Source organism: Rhipicephalus microplus, chromosome 1 (genome assembly GCF_043290135.1).
Source record: "Rhipicephalus microplus isolate Deutch F79 chromosome 1, USDA_Rmic, whole genome shotgun sequence".
In the NCBI taxonomy this organism is placed as follows: Eukaryota; Metazoa; Arthropoda; class Arachnida; order Ixodida; family Ixodidae; genus Rhipicephalus; species Rhipicephalus microplus.
Window position 1 is genome coordinate 139,449,828 of NC_134700.1, and position 18,649 is coordinate 139,468,476.

The following is an 18,649-nucleotide window of genomic DNA, read 5'->3' on the forward strand; positions in this document are numbered from 1 at the left end:
ATTTGTCATAGCATAGGACAAGTACTTTAAATAACGGAACTTCTACCTTTGTCTAGAACATGTTAAAATCATTTGTGAAAAAAAGGCTCTGTTACAACTGTATTTTATTATGAAGTAGCAGTCGTGAAATACTCAAAATGAACAAAGATTGTAAACTCAGTATCTGAAATGGCTTACGCACCACATGCAAAATAAGACTGAGCATACAATTGAAGCCTTGGACATTCACTTGTACATTAAAGCATGTACAATCCGTTTGTGTGCGACCACATGGCAAACCTGAGCAGTAGTTTGCAAAATAACAAATACAGGGTGCTTTCGATGCCTTCACTTTTATGTCCTAAAACTGTTCGGTGCAGTTGAGTGCGCATTGATAAGATTGAGCACTTGAAAAACTCAAAATAAGCATGAGAAATACCGCTGACATTGGATGCGTAATGCAACAAGATTATGATTAGTGGTGGCTTTTTTTTTCTTTTGGGTTGCGGAATGTCAATCAACTGGTGAAATAATTTTTTTGATATCAATCAGAACCCAATTACGTGGCAACGCATTGCCACTGCAAGAGCTTTCAATGCGTCCAGAAGAGCACTCATAGACACGCACAAATGTTAAGCTGACGTAAGAGTTGAACACATGTATTAAAGTTCATTCACCCACTAGACAGCATTCAGAGCGGAACTGCGCTATGTTATCTTTGAATGTCTACGACACAGTAATCTCACCATAAGAAAATAATTGTAGTCGAAGCTTTCCTGTCGTGAAGCATAGAAGAGATACTGCAGGGGCTGATGCGTAAGGTATACCGCAAACACAAGCTTGCTGAGTGGTGCAAATACACTACAGGAAAGAAATTTTGTCACCGGGCCTGAAAGAAAAATCATGGAGTATGAGCATGTTTACAAGCTACAGGAACAAGTCGTGTTCAACTTAGATGTTTCTGTGGTATATACTTTTCGATGTAAGATAAGTTAAAATGATGTCGCAGTTGGCTACAGGCGCACTGGTGTGCAAGAAATTGTAAATATATAGGGCCACTGGGATTCAACTCGAATGCACTCAAATAAAATGACATACCAGAGAAAACCGCTGTGTTCATTGAACAATTAAAGTTATGATGCCTTGACGGTCTTGAAAATGTATCGCACTACTTGAGATTAAAGTGGTACAATTGGTATAGTGTTGGGCTGCAGACGTAACGTTCCAGATACCTCATATGGTATGATTATGGCAGACGCCGTAACGAAGGGCTCTAGAACTTTCGATTACCTGCGTTTTTTTAACGGGACCTAAGACTAAGCAATCAGGCCTCATGCATTTTCGCCTCCATCGAAAAAACTACCGCCGACTGCGCAACTAATTTTCACGACTGGCGCGTCAGCAGCCTAGTGCCTTACCCACTAGACCACCTTGGTGGTGATGGTTGCATTTTGATGGTAGCGAAAAGCTGCAGTCCTCTGCACTATGATTTAGAGGTACGCAAACATGCCTCGTGTGGTTGAAATGTTCGGTGTCTTCCACTAAGGCACACATCAAAAACGCATCGTGGTTCTGCGAAGTTATGCTACAAACAATCAAACGATCAGCGTTTGTTACACTCCACAGCTCGCGAGAGCAGTGTTTTCATTTTATACGAACGAAAAATCAGTAAACAGTAATTTTCGTGAACTGACGTTTCGGCAACAAATTCTGAGTGCATTATGAAGTTTTTGCCATGGTCAAACACTCTACACGCTTTGAAAACACGCCTTTTTATATTTAACGTCGTTCTGTCACAGCATTCTTGGTAAAGTGCAGTAATGCATGAAGACCGTGACATCCACAACCAGTTTTCTCAACGTGTTGCTTCTATGCGCGGGTCGCATTGGTGTGTACTAAGAAAAGTGAAATTTGCAAAGCCTTTGGGGTAGGGGCGCCCCGGTGGCGACCTTACCCTAGCCATTGGTGTCGCTCACCCAAACCATTTATACAAAAATGCTCTGCAAAAATGAGCGGCTTTGCCTTGCTAAACTCCGTCTTCCCCACTTACGACCGCCCTGCGAAAAATTTTGACCAGCAAACCAGCGTTGCCGATGGGTGTGCTTCAAACTGCGCTCGTTGACAAGCGCAGTCGGGGCTGAGGATTCACGATCCCGAAGCAAAACGAGCACAAGAAAGAGCCAATCTTTACCTGAGACCCCGCGAAGCCGAAGCAGCAGGAGCTAGTCAAGAAGCGCCCCCGGAGCTTGCGATCTACAATACCGATCTACCATGCTTAGGTGCCGGGAAGCTGAAAGAGCACGGATTCGTCGACAAGCGCACCTGGGGTTCAGGATCTACTATGCTGAACCAAAACTAGCGCAAAAAGCAGCCGACCCGGAGCTGAGGTACCGCGAAGCGGAATCAGCATGTTCTCGTCGACAAGCGCACCCAGATTGAGCATCCACGGTGCCGAGGCAAAACAAGCGCAAAAAGGAGTTGAGGTCCCGTGAAGGCCCTTAGCTGAGGCCCTGCGATGCTGAAGCAGCACGAGCTCGTTGAGATGTGCACCTGATGCAGAGAATCCCGGATGCCACAAAAAAACAAAGAAAAACGAGCACGCACAGGAGACGATCTCGATTTGAAGTCCCGCGAAGCCGAAGCAGCACGGGCTCGTCCACAAGCAGACCCGGAGCTGAGGATTCATAATGCTGAAGCAAAACCAGCACAAAAAGGAGCAGATCTTTAATTGAGGTTCCGCGAGGCCGAAGCAGCGTGGGTTCATCGACAAGGGCACCCTAACCTGAGGATTTACGATGCCGAAGCAAGGAGAGCACAAAAAGAAGCCTATGGCAAGCTGAAAACCCATGAAACCGAAGCAGAATGGGCTCTTCGACAAGCAGAACCAAAGCTTAGGACCCGTGAAGCCGAAAAAAAGCGGGCACAAGGCCGATGTACTGAACGAAAAACGTTCACCTGAGCCCAAAGTCACATATGACCCACAAAATTGGGACACCTCTCCGAGTTGTAGTCCGTAAAATAAAAGAGATCCTCAGCAAATGGCATCATCGGCTCTGTATAAATAATAAATCACTCCTAAAAACAGTATCACACACTGTAAGTGTGTTTTTGACTCGTCGAGCAGTCGTCGAACGTTAAAAACGCACAGATGATTCACAGTTTATCATATTTACTTTCTCAGCTTCGGCCACTCATCAGTATTCAGTGACTGGGTATTGCGGAAATTTTGGGGTGTCTTTCTTGGCTGTGAACTAAATAACTGATTCCTCTTGTTCAGCTTCTCACTCGAAACTTCACCTAATAATTACAATGTGATAACGTACTTTGCCCTGAAGACCACCTATTCATTGTTCTACTTACCACCACATCCCGCCATGGACGAGTACACAATCCAAGCCAACCCAAGGCACCACACAGTTGGCGCAGAAGCATTGAAAGCTCCACGCAAGGGACTTTCCAAAGAGGGATTCATAATCCTTAGGCCGAAAATTGCGAACAGTAGACAGATAATGCTGCACAACCAGCCCAAGCGACCATTGCACTGGAAAGAAAAAAAAAGTGACACGAAAGTTTGCGACGTGAAATTGATGTAAAGCTGCCTCTCAAAGTTCTTCGAAATAAAACAGCCATTTCTTCAATCATTTGCATCTAGAGCTTTCTGATGTAAGAATGCATTGTAACGCCTGACTACGAGGCTGTTCTATGAAATAATGTAAAAATGTACGATAGACGTGCAAACGCAGGGATAAAAAAATGGGTCTGGCCAACATAAATGTCAATTTGCAATCCTTATTTTTTGGTTTTAAGCACGTTTCCATGTCCACCTGATATTTCTAGCTGTTGTTTGTAAGGTGCCCTACAAAACATTTCAAGAACTTGTCATTTTAAATACTTCAAGAAAAACCAGACTGCTAGTGAGTACCGCAGACCAGACAGCAAGCAGTTCTGTGCTATAGTTAAAATAGGGTAAAATTGTCTGTTTCAAACGGTGAAACTTCAAATTACAAGAAAAAGAAACATTACAGACTGCTCATTAGCAAAACTATTTGAAAGAACGGCAATTCTTAAACCTATAGTGAATTGTTTGTACATGCAGTTCCACCTATAGGAAGTGATTGGTCGCCACTTAACAAGTATAGACCCCTGAAAAATAAAAAAAATGATGCAGCTTCAAGATAAATTAAAGCGATTCATGGCTTTTTGTTCCTTCCACAAAGGCACGCACCACTGATTAAAAATCAGAGGCTGTGAATCATTCAGAAGAGCGCTTGAATATACAGAACTAACAAACGTCGGGCGGTGCTACCAGCGTACTGACATTCGCGCCACTAACGTAGATATCACCGATGACACAGGCACTCCACCAGCGTGTCGGCTACCTTCGAACCTTTCCGATCGTCACGTCGTGTTCTGTGGTCTCGTCTTCTTACAATGTCACAACATCCCTCAAGGTCGTACTGCGTAACAACTCTATTTGCTCGGACGCTTTTTGTATCAGCAGCCCATGCAGACAGCGCGCAAGCTGCGCGCAATGTCACGGCTTGTACATTGTGGTTCCACGCCTATTATAGACATTGAAGACTCATTTTGGCCATCGCTACTGCAGATATGGCGCCGCTTGCTGGGCAATAACTCGGCTGCCAGCTAGAGGAGCCCCAAAACTGCAATGAATAAAGCAGGACTAATTGCCATTGACCGGTTGCTTTGCACTGAGTGTCAATCAACGAAATTGTCATGCTATAAAAGCATTGAAACACACTGGACAAGAACAAAAATTCTTTAAGCATTGCTAAGTATACTCGCTTATTGGTTTTGTCTTCTGCTCGAGCGCCGTACAATTTTTCGTAATTTCAATGTATGGGAGTGTACTAATACAAAAGTTGAGGATAAATACAAATATTAAATAGCGCAAAGCAGTCAGCGCACAATAAAAACGCTTTATAGTACTGGTTACTTGCCGTTCCTTGCCGTCCACCATCAACCACGACAACGCCGCGCAAAGAATACAGCATTGAAACAAAATAAAGCCGAAGTAAATGGAGATCGAGTTCTCATGAATGTGCAATTTTCTATATTCTTGCGTTGAACACGTATTAGTGCAATCGTCACTATATAAAAAATCACACCACATCCACGGAGTGAATGCTGAGGAGCAGGGTGGAGCATCCATCAGTCTGTGTGCCTCCGTCCGTTTGTTCGTTCTTGCGTCCGTGAATCCATGTGTCCGTCCGTCCATACTTCCGTGCGTTTTCCGTGCATTCGTTCATGCATCCACCCATTCGTCCATCCATGCGTCCTTCCGGGCAGCCATTCGTCCATCCGTGCGTGTATGCGTCCTTGCATCCGTCCGTCCACTTGTGCGTTCATCTGTCCGTACATTCATGCGTTCGTCTGTGCGTCCATCCATACATTCGTGCGTCTGCCCATCTGTGCATCGGTCTGTCTGTCTGTGCGTCCATCTGTTCATTCGTTTGTTCACTTAGGGACCACTCCAAGTACCTCCATCTCGCATTTTTTATCACATATTCATCAAATAAAATTACCGCCATCCAGCGGACATTCAATACATACATACATCGCGGACGCACGACCCACAGCATAAGGAGCTTCGCCCATTAAAAATGTGGCCCGCATCTTACAACAGGACCCCGCCGCGGTGGTATAGTGGCTAAGGTACTCGGATGCTGACCAGCAGGTAGCGGGATCAAATCCCGGCTGCGGTAGCTGCATTTCTGATGGAGGCGGAAATGTTGCAGGCCCGTGTGCTCAGATTTGGATGCACGTCAAAGAACCCCTGGTGGTCGAATTTCCGGAGCCCTTCACTACTGCGTCTCTCATATTCATGTGGTGGTTTTGGGACGTTATACCCGTCATATCAATCAATCATCATACTTCAGGGGGGGGGGGCGGGGGCTAGAGAAAAAGAATAAAACATATTTGGTAATAAATAAGCCGCTGTAGTGCTTGGGCCTGCAAGTCCGGAAGTCCATTGGTTCTTGCCGCCATACGGGTTCGGTGAAGCAGGGCCTGTTGCTGCACTGGGTCAGAGCTGGACAAGGTCCCCTCCCACTCGAATAATGCAGAATTATGATTGTGTGATATACTGGCATTATTTTGGCACTCATACTCTGGTAAGTGTGTCGCAGAGTGGTGGGGCTATTGCGTGAGTGTTCCGCTTGGGATGGCTGACTGTTTTTTTGTCTTTTATATTTTTTATTTATTGAATCAAGGAAAAGCATTGCCTTCAACGAGTGATGGGACGCTATTGTGCGGTACAGTGCCTGCATATACAGGGTGGCTAGTGAACGATTGTGCAGCTTAAGATGTCGGTTTTTACTGTAAACGCTGCCTGCCTCGGCCTCGCGAACCGAGAGAGGAGAGGGGAGCGAGGCCGAGGCAGGCAGCGGCCTCGGCTTCGCTCCCCTCCCCTCCACCGAAACTAACTGCATTACGTAGTTTGAAATTTCCACCGAAACTAACTGCATTACGTAGTTTTAAATGAAAATAATTGGGCGTATTAAAAAAGTCACAAAAAACGTACAATGCAAGCTATACTTGAAAACCTCACAACTTGTTTAGAAATATACTGGTACATAAGAGGAGGCTCCATTTAAATAAAGTGGCTGTTGAATCTTCATCGCCATTCACTATGCAATGGCTTCGCCTCCGATGAAAGCAGCGACATCTATCTAAAAAGCTTAATGTGGTATTTTTTTCTTAAAATACTAAGTTTATACTAGCTGCTATATGGTGGGATTCTCGCATCTAATGCAATAAAATGTGACTCGACGAAATAAAATTCCTCACTGAAGGTGGCACCAAAATGGTAAAGGTACTGCTTTAGCGCTGTTGCGAGCCTGGGGTCTACCTGACGCGGCACTATTGAATTAGCTTACAGAGATGTCAGGGTTACGTCGCACCCGGCCTCCTGTGCTAGCGTGGAGCAACTTCGAGCGAAGGAAAAGATGCTGAGAAGTTAGGGAAAACGATAGCAAACCGATATACTGGCATGTTGTACAACTATTTAAAACATAGAAGGTTTTAATTCGGCAGACGACGATCGAGGTGAATGAACCATTAAACTAGGATTCAGAGCCACTTCTTGCACCTTGCGTGGTTCTTTTGAGCCCTTAGTCGGGCTCCTAATTCTTGGTTGAAAACCAATTACACATAATAAATAACACATGCACTCGCTGAATCACTGTCCCTCCGGGCGCTTTCACTCAAGATGGGTTCGTCTGTCACGTGGGTGATTTGGCAGATTAGTGCTTACTGCCATCTCACTCTGGAAGGACACGACTTAATCGTTTAGTGACGAGCTACGTGGTCGGTCGGCCACGAAGCCTCCCCAAGCAAGCCATTGTAGAGGAAAACCCTGCAAGGACATTAGTTCGCGGTCCATAGAAGTCGCCACATTCTTAGTACTTTGTGCCGTCTCCCGCTTCTGGGCGCTTATTACAGTGAAATGCATGGGGTTTCAAGATTTGGGAACGCACCCCAGCTATGCTTTTCATGGACGAAATTTCTTCAACAACAGAGAGTCACAATAGCCTATACAAAAATAATATTCGGATACACATACAGCTCAACCCATCACGAAATACAGGCATGCCTTTCCTTCCAAATCGCTTCATTAGGAAACTTCTGGAGCAATTTTCGCACATGTCCATATTTTTGCTAAATTGTGCATAGCATATAAAGAATATTTGAAAGGGAATGAATACACATTGCCTCCTTACTTTTGTAGCCGAGATGCTCTCTTTGTTGGCTACAATGTAGTTGCCCAAAAGGATGCCAGCGAGATACGTCGAGATGCGAAAATAGGGCTTGATGTAAACATCTTCCATGTAGTCATAAACACCAGGAACACTCCTGCGAAAATAGATTAGAACACTAAGTCATCACCTATGCTACAAGTTTTAAATCATAAGTGCTGAATACTCAGTCAAAAGCTATAGCAGAGTGCCGCAATTATATTCATAAAACTATCTGTTATGAAGTAGCCATTTAACTATTGCTTTCGAAGAATCTGTCAATATTGACATCGTCATTTTCTCTTCTTTTTTGTCAGCATCTTGATCGTTTGGACAAAGTTTTGACGTGTATTTCTAATGCTGGACTTCAGCTAAACACAAAGAACTGCCGTTTCACCAACAAGAACATCAAGATAATGGGCCACCTTGTCAGCAAAGATGGCGTTCGGCTGGATCCTGACAAGCTTGCTGCCGTTATACGCTACCCTCGGCCAGAAAATCAGTAACACCTACGAAGTTTCCTGGGCCTGTCGTCCCACTTACACCGCTTCATTAGTTATTTTGTTGCCATCGCGTCGCCACTGCACAAGTTCTGACATCCGGATCAACTTTCGCTTGGAACCACGACTGCGAGAGTGCCCTTCAAGCTCTCAAGCATGCTTTAACATCTGACCCTGTTCTATGCCATTTCGATGAGAACACACCTACATGTCTGCACACAGACGCCAGTGGCCATGGCATTGGTGCAGTTCTTTTACAGCGGGATGCCACTTCACGGGGAAGAGTTATTGCGTATGCTAGTCATGCTGTTACAGCTGCTGAACAGAACTACTCCATGACTGAGCAGGAGTGGCTTGCTGTCATATGGGCCACACAAAAGTTTCGACCTTATCTTTACGCACGCCACTTCCCAGTTATTATAGACGATCACGTCTTGTGCTGGCTATCTTCACTGAAAATCTTGTCTGGTCGCCTCTGTAGTTGGGTGCTCCGCCTACAATAGTAAGATTTTCACGTAATCTATAATTCTGGCAAAAGACACCAAGATGCAGATGCTCTCTTACGCTGCCCCCTTCTACTGTCATCCTCGAGTACGTCAGCTGATTGCTCGTCTGGTGGGTAAGACACTGCGTCACCCCTCACATTATCACGCCTTGCTGTCGTCGACACGCTGGCTTAAAATCGCTACAACGAGTTCGGCACACGCCAGCGTGATGATCCATATTGCAATCGCATTGTCCTACGACAGCAGAACTAACCTTGACTCTGCAATTAAGAGCTATGAGCTATATGAGCACTTTCTGGTTACAAATGTTGTAAACAAAAGAAACTCAAGCTGTTAAATTTGAGATTTCGCGTAAAGTTGAGAAATGCAGTTATACAATACTTCTCCTCCCATGTCCTTTTTAAATTTCGTTGTTTCACATACTAGTTTTAATACTCGATGGCTGCAATATTATATAAAGTCGAACGCTAGTTTGTTTTGGCAATTAATTTGTTACTTATTTCTGACGTACTTGAATGACTTGCGAGAACATGTTTTTCTTCAAGGTGCAACAGCATACCGAACTCTTTTTTGGTCGAGATATCAATCAGCGGGAAATTCCCTATGCCTGTCGAATGTATAACCAAGTACAAATAAGCAGAAATATGCAGTTTCTTAACAGCTAATGCAGTTCTTTCTGCTCAGTACTGAGCTGAAGTAAGGACGCAATCTCTATAAATCTTGCATTTAGGAACTTATTTAGAATATAGAGACATTAAATGATTGGAAACTACGAAGCCTGTTAACTGAAGTAATTATGATAGAAATGGTTGGTAAGTGAAGTGGGAGAAATATTAGTTTTCGCTGACAGCAAACTTTATAACTTCGGATAACAAATTATGTGCTCTATCAAATAAGTGATAATGGTGGTCATTTTTTCCGTCCGCTTTATGAGATAAATAGGAATATTCAAACGCGCGAACGTTAATCAGCACTGGTTGGAGAAACGGCGTTGACAGTGCAACTTCTTTTTTCAACTAGGAAGCGCACCCTTATTCTTCGCAGAAGACGAAAGTAGCAAAGTATGTGAGGTTTATCTTAGCGTAAATATTGCGTGCACTTTTATCTACCTGCGATAAAAGTTTTGAGTCGCTAAACAGAACCACCGATGAAAAGAAAGACTGGAAGAAGTTCACAGCAGAAGTTACAGAGCTATGCGTTACTGCTTCGTAGCGAGCTGTTGCCGCCGCCGCTTCATAAAAACGAAGTCGAGTAGGTGCTGCTGCACCCAGTGACCGCGATAACTCTCTGCTAGCATTTACTGAGATTTTGCAATGTGACAAGTTTCTTTAGGCACTCTGTTGCACACTTCTCGGAAATACCACTGGTTTCAAATTCACGGAGCAAACATTCAACTTCAAGCCTTCTTATTTTCGCATTTATTTATAGCACAGCTCTAAGCAAATGACAGTAAATCAGAGGCTACTAAGAAGGCAGTTGTGTTTGATTTATTTAGCCTTAGTATTGCTTTAGTATTTTGAGACCATAAACTAAATTTCTAGCTGCTCCTGAATTTATTTTCTGTGAGCGAAGTACTAGAGATATATCATGGTCCTCTATATCGCTTCCTAATTGTCCATTATGGAGAGATTGACGTACGCCAAACAGCTACCTGATTACTGTCCATGACGTTTTGTTAGCAAAGGTTGCGCAGGTGAAGCATGACTATTCACTGTGTTGTGCCGATTCTTTCTGTAGTTTTATAGCAGCACATTCAAGCCTGCAACAAAGTGACGTGATTGCCCTAAAGGAGTGTGAAGCGTGAAAAAAAAGACATATCGCAGGCATTTCAGGATTGTTTTCCATTGTGTACACGTCAACATTACCACTAAAACAATTTTTCCCCAATACGTAGGAAAACCGGTACCGTACAAAAGTGCGCAAAAAAAAGGGTGCACGTTAAAGAACCCCAGGTAGTCGAAATTTCCGGAGCCCTCCACTACGGCGTCTCTCATAATCATATGGTGGTTTTTGGACGTTAAACCTCACAAATCAATCAAAAGAATACAAACCCCAATCCGTGCACTGCAGTATACACTGTGGTGAAACTAGCGGAAGCCACAACAAGCACTCCGCACACCATCTTTCCTACACGAGGCCATCTGCGAACATTAAAATAAAAATGAAACGAAGGAGATTGCGTAGGCAACCTGAAAACAACTGTATCATCAGAACTAACAGACATTGTTAGTTGTCGAACAGACAGTCTAAATATTGTTAGTATAAAAACAAAAAAGCCCTCAAAAACACTGTTTTCTTTAATTAAAAACATATAATTTATGACGATGAGCTATCATTGTTTTATTGCGATTGTGATGTTCCGACACAAAATTAACTGCTTCATTAGTTTTATGTTCTCAAGTGCCATATGCGATAACAAAGAGCGATTTATCGGTACAGTGCTAATGAAGATCTTCAATATTGTTGCGCTACTAACAACAGCCTAATTGCATGCGCTACACAACAGGAGTCTCACTCACCTCAGCTACCAGGTTGTGGCAACGAAATTACCCTCACAAAATAGCTGAGACGGTAAAGAGCTATTAGGACAGGGGGCATGAGATGAGGGGGCGAGCAACTTCCCGCTTAGGATGGCCATTCGAACAAGGCCTGTCCAGAATATTTTATATTAAAAATACGTGAATAGATTTGCTGTCAGCATTCAATTGATGCTAACCTTCAAAAAGGCTTTAATATCAGAATTGATTTCTAATTATAGTTTCTCTTCAAACTATGTTACAATGCTTGTGACCCCTTGGGGTGCTTAGAAAAATATTAAGGTGAGCTTTATTTGTGAATATCCTTGGCATACCTACTTGAGATAAAAATAATAATAATTGGGACGACGATAGTCACGCGCTGGCTAAGCCGCTGGGTGAATATCTGAGGGCCACATGTTTGAACCCCTGCGCTACACAAAGATGGACTGAACTTAATTTTTTCAAGGTCAGAAGTACTATATTCTAATAGCTCTGATTAAAAACAATTTTTACTAAGTATAACTTACCTGTACAGAAGATAAATAAATATTGGAGCGATGCAGTAAAGTTGAAAGTCAACTGCAGAGTACCATGTATGTGGTAAGCACTGCAAATAAGTTAAAGGAGCATTTTCTTGGTGAACTAGAACTCTCTCAGGAATCACGTGCGCAATGACAACTGCTTCAAGACACATAGAATGTAACATTCCCGCTTTATAGGCAATATTTGAAATACTCATATTTGACTCCCAATTAGAGGGAACCTTTATTCCTGTCACAATATTGCAGGTATATTCAGCTCCTTGGCTTATTCAGCTGGTGTGCTAGGCATTTAGGATATAGGTTCCTAATAAAGACATTAGTCTATCTTGGCAGACTTGAACGCATATATTTCGGTCTGTCTGGCAATCTGTCACAAAGCACAGCCACCCAGCCGAAGTTTCCGCCTATCCTAAACGGCCAGCATCTTAGACTGGAAGGCGCTTTCACACTTTTGAAGATTGCTGCTCAAGAAGGACATATTATCAATCTCTGATGCACAACAACCGTTCGAAAGTATTGCGTGGTGTGTTTCTTCACCAGGAAATGCTTAGACGGGTAACTCAAAATAATTCACATCATATCCACAGACTGATTAATAAATAGTGAGGCAAAGTGTCCATCCGTCAGTTTGTCCATCCATCCATCCGTCCGTCCATCTGTCTCTCCCCCTGCCTGCCTGCCTACCTGCCTGCCTGCCTGCCTGCCTGCCTGTCGGTCTGTCTGTCTGTCTGTCTGCCAGCCAGTCCGTCTGCCTGTCTGTCTGTCTGTCTGTCTGTCTGTCTGTCTGTCTGTCTGTCTGTCTGTCTGTCTGTCTGTCTGTCTGTCTGTCTGTCTGCCGGCCAGTCCGTCTAGCCAGCCAGCCAGCCAGCCAGACAGACAGACAGACAGACAGACAGACAGACAGACAGACAGACAGACAGACAGACAGACAGACAGACGGTCGGACGGACGGACGGACAGACTGACAGACGGATGGACGGGCGGACGGACAGACAGGCAGGCAGACAGACAGACTGACAGACAGACAGACAGACAGACAGATAGAAACACACGCAAACAGAAGCATGGACGCACGGACGGATGCAGAGAGCGACGGACGAGTGCACGGGCGAACGAACGGACGCACTCATGAAAGCACGAACTGACTGATGGGTGCTTCACCTCCCTCATCATCATTCACTCCGTGGTTATGCTGTGACACCCTTTTTATTGACATGTAATGCAATGCAACTGGCTACTACCACGATGACTACGACGACATGGAAGGTACGACCCATGGTGTCGTGCCTCCCATGTTCTTTCCAGCTTCGCATTAAATCCTACTGTTTCTTATGCTGCGCTAAATATGCGACGCGCTGCACAAAAAAAGACGACTGATGGACGTCTTTCGACGCTTGCAGTAAATCATGCAGATACACAGCCAATTTTTTTTGCTTATGACGCTTTCTGTGCAAACCAATAGTGTTTTCTGACTAATTTGTTGAGTGCTGTCCCTCAAATAGGAACTTCGAGCATATGTCAGCTTTATGGACCTGCCCACTCAAAACTGCTAAATTATTTATTTCAGCTATAAGAATAATGCAAGCACGGTATGTTGAACACCAAAAAAACACCCATAGCGCATTGAAATGTACTTTAAGCATTTCTCTAGTTGGAGAGAGCCTGCACATTGAAATAGGTAAAGAAGATGTATTTATACTTCAAAAGCGTGGTCATCTTTCAAAAGGTGCAGGTTCAAAACTGCATTAACGCATGACGAGTTGCATGTGTGACCTAATAAAGCCAGCTGTATTAATGTACAATAATTAGGTTACTCATAAAAAAAGAAAACGAATATTTTTATTCATGATAAGGAGGAGTACCTAGGCTTTGCAGGTGGGGTAATTTTCTGACTAGTGCAATTTCTCTAACAAGCCACTTTGATCTGTAGTGCAGCTGGTCAAGCGCATATAAACGCAATCATAGATTGAAATTTCGCTCTCATATTGAGCGTGTCATTCAAGTTATTTATATTTTACTAAGGGTTCCCTGTTGTATGACGAGGTGGAACAACTGAAAAACAGATATCCTGCACAGCCAGGGAGTGTGAAATTTACCCTCATCGTCTGGTGCCGACTACCTACCAGCAATTAGTACTTCTAAAACTGTGCTGTGTAATAAGTGTATATAAAATATTCCTATCTTCATTACAAACAGGGTGCATAGATTGAAACTTACGGCTTTCTTTGTATTGATAAAATTCTGAATGTTTATAAGATTCATCCACCAATTGTCTCGGCAAGTGCTCTCGTAAGTAGTTATAATATCCATCCAGAGTGGTCCATCACCCATGTAGTGCATCAAGAAAGCGGAAACTGCAACTGTTATCATCATAAGAGGCGCAGTCCTGCAAGAGTATTCAGAAGTTTATATTACTTCTTGTATCATACCAATGAGAAATATAACACGTTAGTAGTTTGTAGCCCACTCATGATGATGATGCCGCACTAATGAACGGGTAATCAGCTGTGTCATTTATGCTGACATTCAATGCAAAGCGACTCGATATTTTAGAGCTGAACTATACTGGAAGACCACTTTCTATGGCAACGAAGGGAAAGCTACGGAGTTGGAACCACAGCACATATAGTCCTCCGCAAAGAAGTCTGTCTCGACTCGCTTTTTGAATGCCAGCCGTATTCGAATAATAAAACTGCGCAAAATTCAGTACGTTTCCTTACAGAGCTGTTTGTAGGTGAAATTTGGCACAAGATCTTCGACGAGTCGGTCGGTATAGTTGGAGGTTGACGAGCACTCACCTAAAGACACAAATGTCATTTTGATTGTTAGGCGCACCTACAACGCGCGACGTTTGCAGACGTGCGATAACACCAAATGACACTTGATGAAGCGAAACAAATAATAATAACTCCTTGGTTCATGCAGCCTTTCTTTATAAACAGCATCGCGTAGAAGAGAAAGTAATGTGTTAAGGCGTTTATTAGCCGGCCCACAGTGAGCAAGCACAATGGCGACAGTAACGGCCAAGCACGGGCTCTCAGCGCGAGCGGCGTCCTTGTAGGGTAGCCCCACTAGAAGGTACTCAAGAGTTCGACCCATTTCATAGTTCGGAGGCTTCGCTACAATTACCCAGGGGTCGAAGAGGGAGCCGCCTGGCGACCTAACAGCTTGTTATTTTGAGCGGGTCATAATAAGCCTTCAGGCGCTCCACGTTGACGATGTCTCGCCCACGGTGGTGCATGTCCGAAGATTGTTCAACGGGTTCGATCAGATAGTTGACGGGTGAGGTGCGCTCGATGACACGGTAGGGGCCTTCGTATTTGGGACGTTGTTTGGAAGAGAGGCCAGCGGCAGAGGTCGGGATCGAGAGCCATACAAGCGCACCAGGAAGGAACGTCGGCTCAGAAGTGTTGGAGCCATCACGGATACTCTTCTGCTGCTCTTGCTCTTGCGTCGTAAAAGTCTTGGCAAGCTCGCGACACTCTTCAGCAAGCCTGGCTGTCTCGGAAATAGGTGTACAATCAGATGGATCCGGCGTGTACGGGAGTATCGTGTCCATGGTGTGCGACGGGTGCCTTCCGTACAGCAAGTAGAAAGGTGAAAAACCAGTCGTGCTCTGAGGGGCGGTGTTGTAGGCGTAGGTGACGAAGGGCAGTATATTATCCCAATTAGTTTGGTTGGCAGCGACGTACATAGAAAGCATGTCACCGAGGGTGCGGTTAAAGTGTTCGGTGAGGCCATTCGTCTGTGGGTGGTAAGCAGTAGTTTTGCGGTGGACAGAATGGCACTCTGTCAGAATGGCTTCGACGACTTCCGACAAGAAGACACGGCCTCGATCGCTGAGAAGCTCTTGGGGTGGTCCGTGGCGCAGTATAAATCGATGCAGCAGGAAGGACGCAACATCGCGCGCAGCAGCCGCAGGGAGAGCGGCGGTTTCGGCGTATCGCGTTAAATGGTCAACGGCAACGATGGCCCAGCGGTTACCAGCCGACGTCAGAGGAAGTGGTCCATACAAATCGATACCTACGCGCCAAAAGGGACGGTCAGGGCAAGGTAACGGTTGAAGACTGGCGTGCGACATGTGAGCTGACGGTTTACGGCGTTGGCAAGTGAGGCAAGACCGAACGAACTGCTGCACATAGCGGTACATCCCGCGCCAGAAGTAGCGTTGTCGAATGCGATGGTAGGTCTTGAATACCCCAGAGTGCGCGCATTGCGGATCAGAATGGAAGGATTCACATATCTCTGACCGCAGACTGCAGGGTATCACGAGTAACCACTGCCGGCCGTCGGCGTCGTAATTGCGTCGGTGTAGAAGGCCGTCACGAATGGCGAAATGGCGAGCTTGACGACGCAATGCATGCGTGGATGGCGTTGCGGATGGATCAGAGAGCAAGTCGATCAGCGGGCCGATCCAATTATCCTTTCGCTGTTCAGTAGCGATTATGTCAACGTCAATGGCAGAAACAGCAGCCGAGGATACTGAGCAGAGCACATCACCTTCAGGCAGAGGGGAGCGCGAGAGGGCGTCGACGTCAGCATGCTGGTGTCCGTTGCGGTACAGCACGCGGATGTCGTAGTCTTGTAAACGAAGAGCCCAACGGGCGAGACGGCCTGAGGGATCCTTCAATGATGAAAGCCAGCATAGTGCATGATGGTCGGTGACGACATCGAATGGGCGACCATACAAATACGGTCGAAACTTTGTAAGAGCCCAGACGATTGCCAGGCACTCTTTCTCCGTGACGGTGTAGTTTGTCTCAGCTCTCGTGAGCGTACGGCTTGCATATGCTACGACATATTCAGGGAATCCGGGTTTGCGCTGCGCCAGGACAGCGCCGAGGCCTACACCGCTGGCGTCTGTGTGCACCTCCGTCAGGGCCGTAGTGTCGTAGTGGCGTAGAATGGGAGGAGACGTCAACACGTGGTGGAGCTTCGCGAACGCGTCGTCGCACTCAGACGACCACGAATTGAGGGGCCCGTTACTTCCAAGGAGCTTCGTCAGCGGTGATATAATCGTGGCAAAGTTTCGTATGAAGCGTCGGAAGTATGAGCACAGGCCCACGAAACTACGCAGTTCTTTGACGGACGCAGGTTTGGGGAATTCGGCCAAGGCCCGAAGCTTGGCTGGGTCAGGAAGAATGCCATCCTTGGACACGACGTACCCAAGGATGGTGAGTTGCCGTGCTGCAAAGCGGCACTTCTTCAGATTTAGTTGCAAGCCGGCATTGCTGACACGTGCAAAAACTTCTTTCAGACGTTAGAGGTGCGTAAAGAAATCTGGAGCGAACACAACAACGTCATCGAGGTAACAGAAGCACGTGTGCCATTTCAAGTTGCGCAGCACGGTGTCCATCATGCGCTCAAAGGTCGCAGGTGCATTACATAGACCAAACGGCATGACGTTGAATTCGTACAAGCCGTCGGGTGTGATGAACGCAGTCTTCGGTCAAGCGTCATCAGCCATAGGTACTTGCCAGTACCTCGAGCGCAGATCGAGAGAAGAAAAAAATTCGGCTCCGTGAAGGCTGTCAATTGCGTCATCGATGCGCGGCAGTGGGTAAACATCCTTGCGAGTGATCTTATTGAGCCGTCTGTAGTCCACACAGAACCGCACAGAACCATCATTCTTCGCAACAAGAACAACAGGAGACGCCCATGGACTGTCCGAGGGCCGAATAACGTCGCGTCTGAGCATATCATCAACCTGCTCGTTAATTTCCCGACGTTCAGCAGGCGACACGCGGTAGGGACGATGCCGTATGGTGGATGGGCACCAGTGTCGATACGATGCGTAACAGCGGACGCACGACCGAGAGAACTTCGCCCGACATCGAAAGAAGAACGATATTTTCGCAACAGGTTCAGAAGCTGGGAACGCTGTACCGACGTGAGGTTGTTATCAATGTAAGGGCCAAATACATCACGAGATGATGAATCAGAAGTGGAAACAGCACTGACGGTACGCAAATTGGGACAACGCGAGTCATCAGGTACGTCCAGGACTTGTGCGTTATCCACTGGTTCCGCTCTGCCGAGACATTCCCCTCGAACCAAGGTTACAGTGTATGGAGATGGGTTGGTCACGAAAATGGAGGCGTTGAACTGGGTGATTTGCATGGTCGCGAAAGGTACTAGCAACCCTTTCCTTCGGCAAGCACGGTCGGATGGCGAAACGAGTGCAATTGTGTCGGAGAGTCCAGCGCAGTAGACAGATACGCCCATCGTGGAGCTTGGAGGCACTATGGTATCGTCTTTCACGAGAATCTTGCTCACTTTCGAAGAACTGTCTTCCGGCGCCAAATGCGAGAAGGGGGAGAGTTCAATTTCGGCGGCGGCACAATGAATGATGGCGTCGTTGCGGGAGAGAAAATCCCACCCCAGGATGACGTCATGAGAGCATGCGGGAATGATGATGAATTGGGCGACATACAGAACGTCCTGATTGACAACGCGAGCTGTGCACCCTGCTGTAGGATGGATACGATGCAAACCGGCGGTACGAAGGGACAATCCAGAAATTGGCGTCGTCGCTTTACGAAGCAAGCGGCAAAATTTTTCGTCCATAACGGATACTGCAGCTCCTGTGTCAATAAGAGCAGATGCGTGAACACCGTCTACAAGCACGTCAATGACATTAGATGGGCGGCTTTGAGGGCTTTCACAATGCGATAGCATCGCAGTCCTTGCCTCGGGGACTGCGACGACTAGTTTTCCCGCTCGTGAGCAGCTGAACTTGGCCGCATGGGGGACGGGGAACGACGTCGTGGAGACGGTGACCTGCGAGAAGATGAAGCTAGGCGAGTGTGCGGTGGCATAAACGGCGTTTCCTCGTGATAGGTACGCCTG

At 45.9% G+C, this 18,649-nt stretch overlaps 1 protein-coding gene across 1 annotated transcript in view; it reads right to left on the reverse strand.

Moving 5' to 3' along the window:
* LOC119187085 (nose resistant to fluoxetine protein 6) overlaps positions 1-18,649 on the reverse strand; it is a 48,741-nt gene that overhangs the window by 1,710 nt on the left and 28,382 nt on the right. Inside the window, exons 10-15 of the mRNA XM_075871171.1 lie at positions 14,018-14,186; positions 11,786-11,865; positions 10,791-10,880; positions 7,719-7,851; positions 3,340-3,520; positions 726-868 (exon numbers count right to left, since the gene is read on the reverse strand). Of these exons, the coding sequence (XP_075727286.1) occupies positions 726-868; positions 3,340-3,520; positions 7,719-7,851; positions 10,791-10,880; positions 11,786-11,865; positions 14,018-14,186 (796 nt within the window). The remainder of the gene's footprint in view (positions 1-725; positions 869-3,339; positions 3,521-7,718; positions 7,852-10,790; positions 10,881-11,785; positions 11,866-14,017; positions 14,187-18,649) is intronic.